Here is an 18,866-nt window from a genome sequence, read left to right on the forward strand (position 1 = left end):
GTCACAGGCATGTGCTGTGCCTTGTGGCTCCCTCCTCCTAATTCCACTCTCCTGTGTCCTCTAGAGTTGAGCTTTGTAGTTTTTGGAGACAGTCTCATGTCGCCCCAGCTGGCCCCTAACTCATAGGAACTCCTGATCTTCCTGTCTCGTCTCCCCAGAGCTGGGAGGACAGGTGTGACAGGTGTGCAGTCTGGTGCTTTGTGTGCTTGCTAACATCTCTGGGGCGGGGTTGCCTAGGGCTTTGGAGATGGGGTTCTTTATTCTCCTGGGCTGGAGCAGGGCCTAGGGAGGGGACACTGGCTGTGGAGACAACTTGGAATGTGTTGTCTTTTCATGTGTGCCCGTGCATGTGTGTACCCACGCGTGATTACAGACAGCTAGACTTGAGGTGATGGCAAGTGCAGCTGCATGCATACTCCCCTTCCTGCCGCTCCTGCTTCTCAGAGAGATTGGAAGGAGTCTCTGCTCCTTTGGACCTGGATTACATGCATGCACATGAGTGCAGCTGTGTGCCTGTGGGGTTTGTCGGTGAGGTTGTGTGTATTCTGTTTTAGCAGCACACTGTGGGGGTGAGTTCTCATCAGGACACACAGATTCCTTCATCCTGGGCTTGGAAAATGTGCTCAGTTGGTAAAGTGTTTGCCTCACAGTCATGAAGGTCTTGAGTTCCATACCCAGCACTATGGGAAAAGGCTGGGTGAGGTGGTGTGCACTCTTAATCCCAGGGCTGGGGTCCAGAGCTGGGTGGACTTCTTGGACTTGCTGGCCAGCCAGCCTGCTTGGTGGGTTCCAGGCTAGTGACGCCCTGTCTCAAATATAAACAAAACATTTGGTGGAACAACCCAAGATGATTCTGTTCCCATATGCATGTCTACACACTTATGTGTGACCAGCACTCACACAGATATGCATATATAAATACATAATACACACACATGCATACGCACGCACACGCACACACACGCACGCACACACGCATGATATCCTTCACCCGTTAGTGGCTGTGTTGCATGTTGTTGTCCCATTAGACTGCCTTGCTTTGCAGACTGAGTATTTGAATTAGAGTTGTGGGTCCTCCTTTGGGAAGTTGCTGTGTCTGTACTGGGCTGCTTGGAGTATTAATGGTGAGGATGTAGAGCCATGCACCTTAGAATATGAAAACGATGAATGATTGTAATGTAGAATTGTTTCTCCTCTTCCAGGGACAGATAAAAATAGCCAAGAGGCGAGTTGTGATGGCATCCCTCTACTTGGGGACAGGACCCTTGGAGCAGGAACTGGTAAGGCCTAGGGGCAGGTGGTCCCAGCAGCAGGTGGAGCCAGCTTCACAGTGTCACAGTTGACTCCAGCTGCCTCTCTGGCCTCTACATGTAGGTGTCTCATTAGTGCATGAAGATGGTATGGGAGACTCAATCATGTGCTGGCCAACAGGTTCCCAACCCTTACAGGGCTCTCTGGGCTGCTCTACCTGACCATAACCCAGAGGCTATATCAGGTCTGTGGCCTGCTTTTGTGTGGCCTAAAGAATGGCAACTGATTTCTAAGAGATTGGAAGAAAACCAAAGAATGTGAGTCATGTAGGGTGCATGACATTCACTTGTCAGTACAGCTGTAGTGGGGTATGGCACACTCCTCCTTTCCTGTGACAGCCACACAGCTGAGTCTTCCTGGCAGAGACCATCTCTGGCTCAAAAACCTAAAATATTTACTCCGAGGACCTTTTCAGAAAACCTTTTCTGACTGTGTCCTAGGCAGATGAGCCCAAGTGCAGTTAGGGCCGGCTGGCTGGCTGCTGGGTGTACCAAGGCTGGCAGTGGCTGTCAGGGCTTAGTCAGTCTTGTTCTACCTGGGTTTTCTGGTGTGCCACAGCTGTGATTTTCAGTAAGGAAGACAGGGCTGGGAGGAGCCTAAGCTCCCTAATGAGTCCAGAGATGCTATCTCTAGAGTTGCCCATGGCAGGCAGCGTCTGGGTTGAGCTGGAGCCTGTGAATGCAGCTTCTTTGTCCTGTCAGTGGGCACTTTTGTCTTGGTGGGGTGGAAGGTGTGTTGTCTGTGGTGTATGTTCTTTCTGGATTTATTGTAGTTAGGAACTGGTGGTTTGGAGTTGGGACATGATGCAGGCATTGGTATGTGGAGCCAGGGGGATGGTAGGCCAGCCTGAATACTCCCACATCTTGACTTGGAGCAGAGGCCTCCCTCCATTTTCCAGTCCTCTTGTCGACGGCAAACTTGGGAAGCTCATCTCTTCTCATGGGAGAGGGAGGTAATGTCCAAACCACAGGTGAAGGCAGGGGGCAGGTTACATCTTGGATCTATTCATCATTCAGTGGAAACTCAGCTAGTACCCCCCATTGGGTAGGGCACCGGTGTTGTGTCTGGAGGAGAATGTTTATGGAGATGTGAGAGTTCCAGGTTGTCAAGCACAGTGTACCTCAGCCCTGCATTCAACCTCCTTCTTGGGGCCCAGGCTGGAGAGGGCGCTTGGCAGTGGCTGATAGCTCATGTAGAGTAGTTCCGTGTTTCCTGATAGTGTGGTGAGTGGATTCATTTCTCAGGGGCAGACACAGCCCTTTGGTCTCACACATGTCCCTTTGATTCTTTCCTTATAGGTGGATTGTCTGGAAAGTTCTCTGGAGAAATCACTGCAATCGAAGTTTCCTTCCGACCTCAAGGTTTCCATCCTCCTGGACTTCACCCGGGGCTCAAGAGGTAGGTGTCCCGCACTTCCTCTCATTGGTTTGAGGAGTTGCCCTCTGCCAGACCTGCGCAGGGCTGCCTGCTGGGCCCAGTCACGATTCCTCTGCAGCAGGTTGCTGGATGTAGCCCAGCTTGGAACAGTCAGGGCAGAAAAGGAGCTTTCCCGAGTCCATGGCTACTTGGGGTCTGTCTCCTCCCTGCTTCCTTTGGCCTTGCTTTATTTTAAGGCTGTGTATGTGGGTCCCTGAGGGTTGAGGCTAAGTTCCCAGGACACCTGCTTCTTGGAAGGCAGTCTCCTTCCTTCTCTGAGATGCAGGCCAAAGTTTTTAAGTGACTGCTGTAGGAAATGGACTAGATCTGAGTTAATGTCGTGTCTGGCTCAGGCTGGTATGTTTTCTTCTGGAACTGGGGTGAAAGGTCAGGTCACTGAATGGAGTGGCTCCCCACGATGGGGAGCCAGTGTGGCTGAGGGCCAGTCCTGCCCTAGAGCATGGTGTGGTATGGTCAGAAGCAGCACCATTTGATGTGGCTTGTTACACCACCCCAGGTAAAGTGAGGCTCCCAGGGAGTTGGTCTGTCTGGCAGTCAGGGCATCTGTCTTTCCTGGTGGGGAAAGTTATAGGTGTTTCCTCTGCCGCTCACACACAGGTAGGAAGAACTCGCGCACCATGCTGCTCCCTCTCCTGCAGAGGTTTCCAGAGCACGTGCGTGTCTCCCTCTTCCACACACCAAATCTCCGAGGACTCCTCCGACTCCTTATCCCCGAGCGCTTCAACGAGACCATCGGACTCCAGCACATCAAGGTGTACCTCTTTGACAACAACATCATCTTGAGTGGGTGAGCGCTCTGTTGTGTTCTCTAGCTGGGAGTCCAGTTCAAGGCACGAGGCCAGTCTGCCCCTAACTCCTTAGAGAGGGTGCTGTGCAGGTTGTAGATGGCGCTCCTCTCTTTAGTAGCCCCTCCTGTGTGGAAGGTTGATTGGAAGACCAGCCACCATTTGTGTTGTGTTAGCATTGGCGGCCATGCTGAGCCTCTGCACCAGATCACTGTTGCTCTCAGTGATGCGCTCACTCTGCTCCTCACTTCATGTGAGGAAAACAGACCAGAGAGGACACATAACTGCCAGACAGAGCCCAGGAAACACAGACTGAGCACGATGGAAGTCCAGGTCTGTGGGCTGTGAGGTCACTGACAGCTGTGGGCTACAGTACCTGTTCTCGCCCGGGTTGGCTCCTTTGGTGGGTGCCGTCTCTGTCCTCCCAGTGTCGACACAAGGCTGCTCTGGTGTCATCACACCACGGGATTGTCATTGCTCACCTATGTACCTGAGGCCTGGGTCACTGGGCCACACATCCTCCTGGCTGCTTCCTCATCCGATTCTTCCCCTCTCTAGTGCAAACTTGAGTGACTCCTACTTCACCAACCGCCAGGACCGCTATGTGTTCTTACAAGACTGTGCTGAGATTGCAGACTTCTTCACAGAGCTGGTGGATGCAGTGGGGGATGTGTCCCTTCAGCTGCAGGGGGATGACACGGTGGACGTCGTGGATGGGATGGTGCACCCTTACAAAGGTAGGGCAGCCTGCAGCATCTGCTGACTCCTGTGGACTGATGGTGGAGGAACGTCTTTGTGCTCCTTGCCCAGGTGCAGGAAACGGGGTGTCAGGGCTTTCAGCACTTGTTTCTAAGCCAGAGAATGTGATTTACTGGTTTTCGCATGCTCATGCCCTGTAAGCAAGAGCCAGCCTGGGAAGGTAGGAGTTTGGGTTGGGTCCTCTACCTTGGTCGGGTGGGCCAGGAGATTGCCTTGATCTTACAGGAAGCAGCCTGCCTCGTGATCACCCTCCCCCTTGGGAGGCCCATTTGGGCCTCTTCCCCCCCAAATCTCCTATCATAGCAGCCCCATCGAGTTCTGTGGCCTCCTGCCTGGAAAGTGAAATGGGAGAGCTGAGCTCTGCTGCAGGCAAGCCCTTGCGCTGCATTTCTGAGCACTTGCATTCCTGTGATTCCTGTGGCTATGGCTTCTCCTTAAAGGGCTGCTGCTGAGTGTGCAGCAGACTCCACGGCTTAGGGACAACTTGGGGAAGGGGTAAAACCTGGCCCTTGGAGGAGAAAAGCTGTCATGTCATGTGGTTTTCCTGATGACAGCTCTGCCCAGTGCCGGGGAGCTGTGACTGCCCAGCCAGGCTGTGGTCTGTTGATGGCCCTGTCTGCCCTAGGGATTGTTTAGTTGTTACCACTGTGCATTGAAGGGCATTAGTTAAACATTTTGTGGAAAATTTCTTTCCCTCTGTGTATCCCTAGGTTTGCCTTTTGGTCCTCAAGCCTAAAACGTGTACTCTCTGGGCTTTGAGGAAATGCTCAGGTCCTGGTGTGCTGTGCCAGGCTAGGCACAGCTAGTGGGAATGGATGGCTGTGTTAGGGATAGCTGAGATGTGTCATGTTTAGGACAGGGACAGGGACATTTTGCTCAGTGTCTGGCTGCTGCTCCCTCTGGCAGGATGGATTTCTGTACAGTTGGTTTCTTTTCTGTTCCTAGTCTAGTCCTGAGGCACCCAAGTGTCTGCCTCTGTTCTCAGTGCAGACTGTAGGTGACCCAGCATAGCTCCACGTGGTGCTGCTTTTCTCCAGCCTTGCCAAAGACTTCAGTCTCCTGAGTCTGATGCTGACCTGCTGCTTCTGGCCTGTCTGTGGACTGGTTGTCTTCCTGACCTGCAGCGTTGGTTTGCTCTCCCCAGACTTCAGGCACAGTCAGTTCTCAGACTCTTCTCGTCCAGTGACAGCACCTGAAGTTGTGTCTTTCCCTGCAGTGTGTCTGAAGAGTGTGTGTCATTGTGTCCTGTCCATATGGGGAAGGTGGTTTTGCAGAGCCCAGCCTGCCCTCAGGGCTTCTGTTTATGGTGGCCGTGCTTTCCTGCTCTGTGCGTTCTGTGCTGCGTGTATTTGCTGTGTGGTTTCTTTGTTCTTGATGTGAACACATCTTTTTTCTTAACTCATCTTCACTCTCTTTCTTTCCTTTGAGACAGGGTCTCGTGTAGCTCAGGTTGGCCTTGACCTTTTTCTCCCATGTGCCAGCATTGTAGTCAGGTGCTACCACACCTGTCCCGGACACAGGTCTTTTATTTCAATGATCTTTCTAATGAAGCACAAAGCGTGCGAACCAGACAGCCACACAGAGGTGCAGCTCAGCGGCCTTCCCAGAACTACCTAGCCCCAGCTCTGTCCTCAAGGTACCCAAACCTGGTGTTTGCCACCCCACATTCCTTTCCCTGTTTTTGAGTTTTTGTAGCTGGGATTACCTGTGTCGTGCCCTACCACGTCTCATTGCATGGGTCCTGTGGGCAGGGCCCTGGCAGGCTGCTGCCTCCTTTGCTCCTTGAGCTTAGTCTGTGTTCTGCCAGTAAAAGCTTGTGCATTTGCACTTAGCTGTCACATGGTGTGTGCCTCGAGCCAGCAGAGTCTTGATGGTTTTTAAGTGGTCTAATGTAGCTCATGCTGGCCTTGGACTCACTATGTAGCTGAGGATGACCATAGCTCCTGATGCTCCTGCCTCTACCACCCAGGTGCTGGGACTGTAGGTGTGTACCACTACCTGGCTCTCCATTGCTCTTTTTCCTCTTCGTATGTCTTCTGTAGGTGACCGGGCTGCGTACTGCAGAGCAGCTAACAAACGGGTCATGGACGTGATCCACTCAGCCAGGACCCGACAACAGATGCTGCACGCACAGACCTTCCACAGTGACTCTCTGCTGAGTCAGGAAGAGGCTGCGGCTGCTGGTGACCGGAGACCAGCACCTGACACCTGGATTTACCCACTGATCCAGATGAAGCCCTTTGAGATTCAGATCGATGAGATAGTCACTGAGACCCTGTTGACGGAAGCTGAGCGGGGAGCTAAGGTCTTCCTCACCACTGGCTACTTCAACCTGACCCAGGCCTACATGGACCTGGTATTAGGTACTCGGGCCGAGTATCAGATCCTCCTGGCCTCACCAGAGGTGAATGGCTTCTTTGGGGCCAAGGGTGTGGCCGGCGCCATCCCTGCTGCCTATGTGCACATCGAGCGGCAGTTCTACAGTGAAGTGTGTAGTCTGGGGCAGCAGGATCGGGTCCAGCTTCAGGAATACTGGCGCAGGGGATGGACCTTTCATGCCAAAGGTAGGTGGGGGCTGGCCAGCCCCCCCACCCCCATGGGGTTTGGGATGTTCCACACAGATCTGGGGTTTGTGAATACATGTGGGAGAGAGTCCTGCACTGTGTTATCTTTACAGCAGCCCTTGCAGGTACTTCCTGCCTGTCCCATGTCCTGGAGGGGTGATTCTGTCCCATTTTGGGGATTTAGTTTTACAGAATACTTCCCCTTTATGTGAACAAAACTTTAGAAATGGAAACTACTCGGTGAATATTCCATTTTTCCCCTGGTTCTGGGGACCAACCCCAGGCTTTCACTTCTGCGGCTGACCTACTTCAGTCCTTAGTCCTTTGGTGACTGTTGAGGCGCATGTTCCGTCTGCTGAGAGGAACACCAGGAAACATGGAAGACTTGCTTCCATCTTCTCTGCCTTTTGGGCTTACACCTGCCCGCTGCACAGAGGACTCAATGCACATTGCTGATTTGTCCTGGGAATAGCCCGGTCTCCTGTCTGTGCCTCCTTGTGATGGATTCTGTCCCTGTTTGCCAGGCCCTGCTCTCTCCCCACACTCAGAAGCTGGAAGCACATGCTCAGTGTGTAGTCCTGACGGGGCGGAAGTCATGTAGCCTTTGGTCTCTTCTTTGTGGTTCTGGAGCTGAGGCCCAGGCCTTGTCCATGCTAGGCAGGTATCCATCGCTGAGCTTTGCTGGGCACCCAGCCAGTGCCCTGGACCATCCAACATAGCCCTGTGGCAGAGATGGTTATAGTCTGCAGTGGGTACTTGCTGTGATCCAAAGAGAACAGCCCGGGTGAAGCAGGTTCTTGGGGGTACCTCTCTGATGGGTAGATGAAACATTGAAAACCTTGTACCTGACAACAGTTTGCCTTGTGGCCTATTGCTAAGGGCGGCGGCGGCGGCTTCAGGATGACACTGCCTGAAGAGTCACCTTACCCCAGTGCCTGTCCTTTGTCTGGTGCCAGAGGTGTGGACAGTATCTTGGAGTGCTGGCTTCTTGTGGCTTCTCCAGGTAGTACGGAGGGCTGCTGTGTCTGGCCTCTGAGCACATATCTGGGCTCTTGAAATTTGAGGCCATCTTTGACTCCTCAGATGGAACTTTTTCACTCTCTGAATCCAGCATTTTCAGTGCGGATACTTTTTTGTTTTTGTTGTTACTTATCTGAGATAGGGTCACTATGTACCCTTGGCTGGTCTGCAACTCTCTGTGTAGACCAGACAATCCTGGAAATCAGAGATCTGCCTGCCTCTGCCTCCTGAGTATTGGAATTAAAGGCATGCACTACCCTGCCTGGCTAGTGGGGATATATTTTAAGAAATAATGAAGTTCCTTGCTGTCCTAGAGCTGAATCCAGTTATCTGTATTGTTATTTTAGTTATTTTTTAAAAACATTTATTTGAGCCATGTAGTGGTTGTGCACACCTTTAATCACAGCATGAGGCTAGCCTAGTCTACAGAGTGTAGTCGGAAGTTTTCTTGTGTCTGGCCTGGTCCTGCAACTGCTCAGACCCAAGGAAACACATAGAGACTTATATTAATTACTGACTGGATAGGCTATGGCTCAAACTTCTTGTTAGCTAGCTTTTATAACAACCCATTTCTATTAATCTATAAGTTGCCATGTAGCTGTGGTGTTACTGGTCTGCTGGCATCTTGTTGCTCCTTGGGCGGTGGCTGGTGTTTGCCTGAGTCCACCCTTCTCTCTGTATCTCTACTTGGATTTCCTGGCTGTAAGCTTTATTGCCATAGGCTAAAACAGCTTTCTAACCAGTGGGAACAGCATATATTCACAGCGTACAGGAAGACATCCCACAGCATAGGGCTACCTAGAGAAACCCTGTGTCAAAAAACAAAAAGAAGAAACAAAAAAACCCTCGTGTGTGTGTGTGTGTGTGTGTGTGTGTGTGTGTATGTGTGTGTGTGTGTGTGTTGGTGGAGTGTGCACATGCCATGGCCTGTTTATAAAGGTTAGAAGGTAACTGTGGGAATGAGGTCTCTCCTTCTATCAAGTGAATTCCATCAATCAAAATTAGGCTTTTAGGCTTGGTGGCAAGCATCTTTACCCACTGGCCCATCTCGCCGTTCTTTGTTTTATTTTGTTTGTGTTCTGTGATGCTGGGATGAGTTCCTGTGCCTTGTGTGTGCATCAAATACTCTACCTGTCTGAACTCCACCTCAGCCTTACATAGGACATAGTACCCCAAAGACTGGGGAAGCGGTTGGCCTGTCCAGCGGGCCCTGCTTGTGCGTGGAAGTCCTCAGTCCTGCCCAGGCAGGCAGTGTCGTGTGTGTGTGTGGTAAGCTCCTGCCCCGTTGTTATTTCAGCCCAACGTGTGGGCCGAGTGAAGCTTGCGGTCTCGGCTGTCTGGGCAGGTAGAGCTGGCCAGAGGGGGTGTGTGCAAAGTCTTTTCAGGTTGGCCCAGTTCCTTCTGGGCAGGAAAACAGGGCCTCTGGATGGAGACACAGAGGGAAGAACTGAGCAGCTGGGTGAAGCCAGAGCTTTGGAGAAGCATGGTAATTTACAGGTCCTGCACAGCGAGGCAGGCCAGACAGCATGCTCCTCCAGGTCCACTGTGCCTCGGGCCCTAGCCCAGCCTTACCGCTGGAGAGACTCTGGTCTCTGTTGCCGTGTTCCCCTGAAGCCTCACTGATGAACTTTCTTGTGTGTGGTGACTCCCCAGTTACACCCAACTGGCTTTTCCTGTGCATCTCGCCTCGCCTTTTCCCGGACTCTGTGCTCTTGCCCTCTGCTCCTTCCCTCCCTCTCTCCCTCCCTCTTGCCTGCCCCGATGTGGGTGGGGCCCTGCCATCTCTGAATGCTGCATCAGTGTGTGTGGGGGTGTGAGGGGGGCAGGGAGGGCCTCATATCTGGATCCTGGAATTGTTGAAAGGAGGGTGAGCTGGTGCAGCTGGGTGGGGGAGACGGTGCTTGCAGTTTGTTCTGAAATAGGGGCTTAGGTGGCCTGAGCTACTTGCTTATGTAACTGAGGATGACCTTGAACTTTGGACGTCACGGCGCTTTTCTGGCACAGCTGCAGACAGCTTTAGTATCAGTATGGGATGAATAGGGAGTCCATAGGGTGGTTGTTGGTTTTTGATGGTTGGTGCAGTGGACCGTGTCCTGCAGGACCTGTGTTGGATACAGGACATGGGCCTGTTTGTGTCTATTTTGGGCTCCTGGAACTCCTGCGCATTACTATGTAGTTGATATCAGGGTTCTCTTGCCCAAGCTCCTACAGGACAGGCTTGGGCTGGTCTCAACTATTCCTGCTCCCAAAAAGCCTCAGAGGAAGAATGCCTGAGAAGCCAGGACACTGCATTCTAGGTCTGTCTGGATCCATGTACCTCAAGAGATACAACTTAACAGCATAGCTTTCCCCAGGGACCAGGCATAGCGTGCCAGGAGGACCTTTTGAACTTGCTGGTGGCCCTGTGAGGTGGCTTAGCAGGAAAGATGGTTTGGTTCCTTTCCTTGGGAAGCTGCCTTGGCACACGACCACACCAGTTGTGCTGTGGGTCTCCTTGCGGCGATTCAGACGACTGGGTTGCTCTGTAGTGTTTGCTGGGGAGCTGGGTGCAGCCTTGTGGCCCTGACAGTGGGGGCAGAGGTAGGGATGGAGGCCAGCCCGGGATGGACAGACCAGCAGGATTGGATTACTCGCTGCTGCTCGAATGCCTGCTGGGGAGTCGATTGCATGGAAGTTGGCTGCTGAAGCAATTGGTCGAACTCATGTCACTTACAGGCTTTGCTGCTGTCTTAACCCACAGGGATGGCCCACGGTGTCAGTGTTTGCCTTGGGGACTTCTTTTGCAGTGTGGCTTATCTGTTGAGTTCTTATGCGGAAGTTTTTGGAAGTGGTCCCTAGAGCTCAGTTCCTTCTACAGGAGCTCCTGTAGAGTGCGGTGATGGCACGATGTCGTCTGGGCACAGCAAGTGTGTGTTAAGTGACCAGAGCCCACAGCCAGTGAGGGCTCCCTCTGAGCAGAGTGGGTGACTGGTCAGGGTAGGTAGGGGATGCCTGGGATCCCCTGATGCATACTCTTCGGCCTTGTCACCTGCATGTAGGTAGGGGTCTTGGCTCACAGCGGTCCTAGCTTAGCCACACAGAATGCTGTGGTGTACTGCCACCAGGAGCGAAGGGTCCCTGCTCACAGTGTAAAGGTGAGAGGCTTGGGGTAGAGTTCAGACGCACCAGGGCCATCCTCAGACTGCAGCGCCTCCCCGCCCCAGCTGGAGTGTGGTTTCTTCTGAATGAATCTTGCTTTCTCACCACCAGGAAGCTAAAAACACTTGTGAACTCGTAGGTGGGCCGTCCTAAGTTGTCTGTGTGCAGGCTTGTTGCTGTACCTCTAGCTGTGAAGGGCAGCTCTGTCCTTGGCTGGAGAGAGTCCCCGGGAGCAGGCGGTGGGCACAGCTAGGCTCCTAGCTGTGCTGTGACTGCTGGTTTGCCAGTCTCTGGCTCGGCCTGTAGGTGTAGGGGGAAGGGTTCTAGGGGCTGGGCTAGAGTCTGACTGCTTCTCGGATGCTCAACAGATTTGTGTGAGCAGGTGCTGCGGGATCACTGGGTCCACCGGTCCTGGTGGAGTGTGGGGAGTGGGCTTAGGACCCAGGTGTTAGTCCAGTGGAGTCCGCTGAGTTCCAGCATGCTTGCCGTGGCGCCCGAGGGGCAGTGTTAGCATTTCACATGTGCGAGTGTGATGCATCTGTGTCTCAGTTCTGCCCCATGGTGCAGCCTGTGATGTTCAGGCCATCATTTTGATTTTTTGTCCTGAGCAAGACACGTGTCAGCCTTGTCCCTGCTCTGTCCTGAGAGCCGAGCCCTGTCAGCAGGGATCACACCCTTGCTCACTACTGTGTACTAAGCTACTCTTGCCCATCTGTTTGCCAGGGCCATGGGCTCAGTGGGGGGGGTCAGGAAGGACAGCATACTGACTTGATTTCTCTTGGACAAAGCATTCTAGATTCACAAAACCCTTTGTGTGCTCACACAAAACCCTTTGGATTAAGAGACTTTTGGCTACGCAGATGGAATCTGTTAATGACTGACGGGATGCCATTATTTTTATTGTCTTCCCGACAGGCTGGTTGGCATCTTGCCCGAAGGTGAGCTGATGAGGCAGCCTGGCAGCCTCACCTTGTTTACCTGGGCTCCATGTGGCATGGCTGTCACCTGGACCCGGCAGATGTGCTTAAGAGTAATGGGGGCAGTGGTGGACATGGCCATCACAAGCAGTAGACTTCAGCCCTGAGGTCTCGGGAATTTCTTAATCCCTCTGACACCAGAATTGACTGGCACTCCCCTGTGGAGGAGCAGGGCTGTGATGTCTTCTATCTCCTGGTTTCTGCAGGGGTCTGAGACTCTGAAGGGTCTTGAAGAACACTGGGGCTGTGGGAGGAAGTTCATCTTTCTGGAGAAGTTCTCAGAGAAGACTCCGGCCTGCATATGCAGAGCTCCTGATTTTCTTTAGGTTTATTTATTTTATCTTACATGTGTGGGTGTCTTGCCTGCATGTATGTATATGTGCCCTGTGCCCCTAGAGGTCAGAAGAGCATGTTGCATCCTTTAGAACTGGAATTACAGTTGTGAGGCACTATGTGGGTGCTGGGATCCAAACCCAGGTCCTCTAGAAGAGCAGCCAGTGCTCTTCACCTCTGAGCCATTTCTCAGCCTAAACTCTTGCTTAAAAAAAAAAAAAAAAACAATATGATCTAATCTACTTAGTTGGGAGGCAGTCACCACTCTGATATTAATCTGGCATCCGTGTACCTTGCATGGATCATGGAAAGCACTGGGCATGCTCACTGGGTTGGTGGTTCCTGTTCTCCTGAGACTTCTGTCTCACAGGAAGCACATGTCTAGCAGATGGTCCTGTGCAGATTGTGGCAAGCAAGAGCCCTAAGCAGAAGGGATCCATGCTGGTAGGGGGTCTAGTTCAGGGAGGCCTCTCTCTACAGAGGCCTGAATGTAGGGCACATCATGCCTGCCCAGGGCAGATGGGACAGTGAAGTCGCCAGGCCTCCGCTTGCCTGGCTGGACACAGTCTGTGCCAGGGCAGAGGGTGACCAGGGCCTGTTTGAATGTGCTGGAGCCTCTGTTGGGTGCCTGGAAAAGGACAGATATGTGGCCTCATCTTGTTTTTGAAACTGGATCTTATTCTGTAGCCTAGACTGGCCTTGAATTCCTAAGAATCCTTCCTTAGCCTCTCATACTAGGATTGTAGGAGTGAGCCGCCACTCCCAGGAAGGTGGCTTCTTTCTGAAGCGTTCAGAGTCAGGAGACAGCAGGGTACTTGGTACTGAGTCCGTTCCAGGCAGGACTGGCTGCAGAGGTCTCCCTGTCCCCTGCTCTCGCTGGTACTCAGGGCTGCAGAGTGCCCTCGCCCTACCCCAGTTCACCCCCAAAGCACTTTTCCTTCCCCAAGCTGCTGGTTCCTGGAATTGTGCAGACGTTGGGCACAAAGGTCAAGCTCTGGGGTGAGGAGTTGGGGTTTGATGACCAGTTTATAGCCCTGTGCTGGAAGTGTGCTTCCTCCTCCTGCCTGCAGAGCCTCCCCTGCATCTGGAGGGAGCCAGTGGGCACAGCTGGGCTCCAACCAAGAGAGGAAGATGGCTCCCCAGGGCACCAGCCAGTGGGTGAAGCTCTTGACTTGGAGTCTAAAAGTGGAGACTCCTGGCATGCTGGCCTCACAGGCTTTCCTTTGGGCCACCAATTCACAAATAATAAATAATAATAATTATTATTATTTTCTTTTTTCTTCTTTTGGTTTTTCGAGGCAGGGTTTCTCTGTGTAACAGCACTGGCTGTCCTGGAACTCACTCTGTAGACCAGGCTGGCCTCGAACTCACAGAGATCTGCCTGCCTCTGCCTCCCCAGTACTGGGATTAAAGGCATGTGCTACCACTCCCAGGCGAGGCTTATTATTGATTATGAAAGCTTGACCTTAGCTTAGGCCTTTTTTCTAACTAGCTCTTATAACTTAATTAACCTTTCTGTTAATCTGTGTTCTATCACATGGCTCAGTTACCTTTCCTCTGTCCCAGATGTCCCATTTGTTTCATTGGCATCTCCCATGTGCCTTGATTATCTCCTCCTTCTCTGCCCGGAAGTCCCACCCTATCTCTCCTCCCTAGCTATTGGCTGTTCAGCTTTTTATTACACCAATCACAGGAGCACATCCTCATTCAGTGTACAAATATTCCACCCCAGGCTTCCCTGGGACTCAGCCCCAGTGACCAACCACTGTCCATAACATGGGCAGTATCTCTCAGCAGTGCTTCATCTGTCTCTCTGTGGGCTCAACAAAGGGTGTGTGTGTGTGTGTGTGTGTGTGTGTGTGTGTGTGTGTGTGACATTGTCATATGCAGCCTAGGCTAGCCTTGAACTCTTGATGTAGCCGAGGGAATCTGACCTTAAACATCTGTTCCTATTGTCCCCATTTTCCAAGGGCTGGGATTATAGGTCTAACCTTGGCTAGCCTGGAACTTGAATCTGTAGACTCAAAATGGTCTCGTCTCAGACATGAAATCATCTTTCTGAGTGCTGGGGTTACAGATATGTGCTACCATGCCCTGCTGCTTATCAACTTGTTTTTGAGACAAGGTCTTTTGTACCTCAGGCTAGCCCTAAACTTGATCTGTAGGCTCTGGCAAGGTGACTCAGGAGGCAGAGGTGGCTGCCACGCAAGCTTGACGACGTGAGTTCCGTCCCCAGAACCACATGAGGTGAAAGAGAACAGACTCCACTAAGTTGGTGTGTGTGCCGAACCTCCCCCCACCCCACAGTGTCTCTCACACATAGAGTGATAATCTTACAGAGAAAAAACGTGATATTGTAGCCAGGATGACCTTGATGTTCTGATCCTTCTGCCTCTACCTCCTGGACTCCCACTGTATGCTGAGATCAAACACAGGACTTCTTCTGCACACTGGGCCAGCACTCTACCAGCCGAGTGCCCCCCTCCACCCCCTCCACCCCACTTCATTTTCATTTGGACAGGAACAAGCCCATAGCGCTAGGTAGGGTATTTTCAGGCCTCAGGCCAAAAGGGTCTCTGGGCTCTGAGTCCAGGTCACTGTGTTTATGCTAGGTGCATGTTTTGTGGTGAGTGCCGGGCCTGGTAGTGACCTCAGTGGCCTCCTGTCCCTAGCTGTCTCTGGTACTCAGTGCTACATAATTTCTCTTGTCTAGGAATAGCCCTGCCCTAGTCCCCGCCCTAGACACCTTTTCCTTCCCAGACTATAGTCCTTCTTGCTGGTTCCTGGAAAGGTGGAGACCTTAGGACCGAAGGTCAGGCTCGGGAGTGAGGAGCTAGGGCCTGACAGTAAGTTAGAAATGTCTCTAGAGAGACATTTCTGAAGGTCTGCCTAGGAGCTGGGACTTGGGGACAGTAAGTAGACCCCGAAGGTCTGCCTAGGAGCTGGGACTTGGGGACAGAAGGCCCTGAAGGTCTGCCTAGGAGCTGGGACTTGGGGACAGAAGGCCCCAAAGGTCTTCGAGGAGGCTATGGAGAGGGCAGCAGTAGACCCTCCCCACAGGGTCATAGTGTCTCAGGGCTTGGTGCTCAGGGAGTGGGTGCTAGAGGAGAATCTTACTCTTTGTAGATGGGAGTCAGCCTGGCCCAGGCTGGGGCTGGCCCTCTCGTCTTTGAGCAGCATCAGGAGGGTGGTTGGTCCCAAGCAGACACCGTGTGGGAGCAGTGGCGACGGCCCCCACAGTGGCAAGTGGGAAGGGGCTCAGTCTTCTGAGGCTGCTGGGGCTCCTGTCCTGAGGTTTCTTTCTGCCAGCTCCATGTTCTGGGGGAAGCTGAGGTGGGGACAGAGAGAGGCTTAAGTACCTGAAAAGCCAGAGGTGTGGAAGAGCAGGCATGGCCTGGATCCCTGGGTAGGGTGAGTCATGTGGACAGAGCTGCCAGCATGGAAGTGGGGAGGGACACCTGTCTCTCTGACCTCTTGACTTTCCTGCCTAAGGAGAGGCCTACTGCAGGCAGGTGGCTTTGATGTGGCCTTTTAGGGCAGGGCACCAGTCACAGGAGTAAGCGGCAGCCTTTGTCAGCTCCTGCCCAAGGGGTTCTTGGAACTCTGCTCTGCGTGAACAGTAGGGAACTGTCTTTTGGTGTAGCTCTGTGTGTTACATGCCGGCCAGGGGTCTGTGATGTTCGTGCATGCCTGTGGGCCACTCCGAGGCTCCTGTTGATGGACGAGCTGTGGCAGATCTGGGAGTGCTTGGTCTCCCTAGAGCTGACTGGGTTTGCCCAGATAGGTTTTCTTGGGCTAGTAAGGGGAAGGGTAGAGGCCAGGCTAGGCCTGGGGAGGACTCAGGACTAGTTCTCGGTGGCTGGGCTGTGAAGCCTTGGACCTTGAGAGCATGGAAAAGGGCGCAGAATGGGACCTGCCATGGGCATACCTAGTGGTGCTTAAGATTCTGCTAGAACCCTTGGGGGCTGGAGAGATGGCTCAGAGGTTAAGAACACCGACTGCTCCTCCAGAGGTCCTGAGTTCAAGTCCCAGCAACCACATGGTGGCTCACAACCATCTGTAATGAGATCTGGTGCCCTCTTCTGTATACATAATAAATAAATAAATCTTTAAAAAAAAAAAAAAGATTCTGCTAGAACCCATGGCCTTCATTACAGGAGTGTCCCATGTGAGGTGTGACAAGGCAGCCTTGGTGGCACAGTGCCCTGTGGCCCCTACTTGCAGCAGTGCTTATCTGTGCTCCAGATGATGACTAGAGAGGTGGATGAGCTCCTGGTGTCTGGAGGTAGAAAAGGTGGGCAGTGTGTAGACAGGCAGGCCTGGTCCTACCCAGTGCTTCTGCACTCCAGGTGATGCCCCTCTGGTGGTTTGTAGGGCAGAGCCTATCTGCCTGGTTATTCGGGGCTCCCGGGAGGGATGGCGGGCTCTGGCCCTCGGGGACTTTGAGCTGCACTTTGCCAGCAGCAGGCAATTGGAAGAGCTGGGGCTAGTGGTCTCTCTCGAGAGGGGCCCAGGGAGCAGTTAGGGCAGGGGTGTCAGGAAAGACCCCAATGTGGCCTTGAAGGAGCCAGCTCCCGGCTCGGGACATGAGCCACAGCAGATGTAGCAGAGAGCAGAACGGCCTTACACTCGGCAGTCTGGAGCACCCTAGCGGTAGTCGGCAGGAGGGGGAGCCTGATTCAGCCAGCTCCCTGATGCTCGCCCTTGTTGGCTGCTTTCCTCCTAGGTTGAGACAGTGTGTGGCGAAGACCTGGCAGATGCTGAGCTCACTTCCTGTCTGCACGTTTCCTTTTCCTGCAGGCCTCTGGCTGTACCTGGCAGGGAGCAGCCTGCCCTGCCTCACGCTGATTGGCTCTCCTAATTTTGGGTACAGGTCAGTTCACCGGGACCTAGAAGCCCAGATTGCCATCGTGACGGAGAGCCGAGCCCTGCAGCAGCAGCTCCATCAGGTTTGTTGAAGTGGTGGGGTTCTTGGGTACATGGGGTGCAGCTGGTGTCATGTCATTGTTGACCTCACAGGCATCTTCTGCCTTTGTCAGTTTAGACAGTGAGGAGAGAGGAGAGAGAGAGACACAGACAGACAGACAGACAGAGACAGACAGACAGACACACCCTGGGTCCCTCGAGTCTAAGAGGAACCTTGGAAGGCCAGGCAGGATAGGCTTGTACCCCACCCCAGGCCTTTCCCTCTTTCCATGCTGGAAGAGACCACCATCTCCTCACTGGGACATGGGTATTGTAGATGGGGTCCAGCCTTTTCTAAAAGCAGGGGTGAATCTCATGGGTTGGCGGCCATGGCTTTAGCCCTCCCTGTGCAGCAGACAACAGAAAGCTCAGAATTCATGCATGCTCTCCTGTGAATTCTCCTGCAGTAGGCTCTGACTTCAGAGCCCTGTGTCTTGGAAACTTGTGGCCTTTGCAGGAACCCCTGTGTGGGTTGGATCAGATTTCCTTTGGGGTCTTGGGATGCAGGACCCTTGCTCCCAGCCAGACCTCAGGAACAGCACCCACTGGCTTTTATTTTGATGATTTTTTAACTGTATGTTATTGTATGTGTGTGGGATGTGTGTAGTGTGATGCACATGTGCCATGATACCCGTGTGAAGGTTAGAGGTCAATTTATTGAAGTGAGTTTTCCTGCTGTGGGTTTCAAGATTGAACTCAGGTCTCAGGCTTGTGGGGCCACCTCCTTATGTGCTGAGCCATCCTGACTTTTAGACGCCAGTGTTGGGGAGTCACTGCTACAGAACTCTCAAAGCCCTTGCTGATGGGGGAGGAAGTGGCCATGGCTTTGTTCTTTGGACTTGCTCCTGTGTCTGGGAATCTTGTCACCGAGAGCCAGGTGCCAGTAAGGGCTTTGTGACTGGGCAAGAGGAAGTGACAACAGCCATGCCCTGTGGCCAGTGGGGTGACGGGTGTGCTAGCAGATTTCCTTCTGAAGAAAGGCTTATGGCAAATGACTGAGGAAGCTCTCAAGCTGAGGACTTCCCATAACAGGGCAACTGCTGGCCTTGGAGCCAGACTGTGGGGAAGAGAAGAGTCTGGCTCTGGACCGTGGGGTCTCCTGGACTGTTGTCACTGGTGCAGAGCGAGCTGTGCACGCATGCCTCTACCCAGGCGAGGACGAGGTCTGGGAGAGTTCAGGGGGCAAGTGCCTAGGCCTGTGCTCTGCTCTCTAGTGCTGACAAGACCCCACTTCCTGATGTGGATGGGGAGCTAAACCCACATCCTGGATCTTGAGAAAGGCCTGGCTGGTTGTGGTCTGAGCTGATTTCTCAAATGACATACTTGGGATATTTTCTTCCCAAACCTGCCTCCCAGGGGCTTTTGATGGTGGGAAGGTGGCAGCACATGCGTATTGATTCAGGTCTGTGAAGTGTAGAAATGTATTTCTAGATGGTTCCATTTGCTTCGGTATGCTTTAAGGCCTGCAGCTGGCCTCCCGACCCTTCAGTGTCTGATTGCCCCATGTGGTGCTGCACATGCCCAGCCCCCAGCTTCTAGTGCTGCAGTCTGTGGTCCCTGCACTCAGAAGGCCTGCT

At 53.0% G+C, this 18,866-nt stretch overlaps 1 protein-coding gene across 2 annotated transcripts in view; it reads left to right on the forward strand.

The window, feature by feature from the left end:
• Positions 1–18,866, forward strand: part of Pgs1 (phosphatidylglycerophosphate synthase 1) — a 38,144-nt gene that overhangs the window by 13,779 nt on the left and 5,499 nt on the right. Inside the window, exons 3-8 of one of the 2 annotated variants that reach the window (XR_003736864.2) lie at positions 1,203–1,280; positions 2,610–2,709; positions 3,346–3,535; positions 4,092–4,270; positions 6,335–6,856; positions 17,198–17,273. Coding sequence is in view for 1 of the 2 variants with exons in the window: in XM_028892550.2 (XP_028748383.1) it covers positions 1,203–1,280; positions 2,610–2,709; positions 3,346–3,535; positions 4,092–4,270; positions 6,335–6,856; positions 17,125–17,273 (1,218 nt within the window). In the remaining variant the exon portion in view is untranslated. Of the gene's footprint in view, positions 1–1,202; positions 1,281–2,609; positions 2,710–3,345; positions 3,536–4,091; positions 4,271–6,334; positions 6,857–17,124; positions 17,274–18,866 lie in introns of both variants that reach the window. The other variant, XM_028892550.2, reaches the window with a different exon arrangement.

Source organism: Peromyscus leucopus, chromosome 8b (genome assembly GCF_004664715.2).
Source record: "Peromyscus leucopus breed LL Stock chromosome 8b, UCI_PerLeu_2.1, whole genome shotgun sequence".
Lineage (NCBI taxonomy): Eukaryota > Metazoa > Chordata > Mammalia > Rodentia > Cricetidae > Peromyscus > Peromyscus leucopus.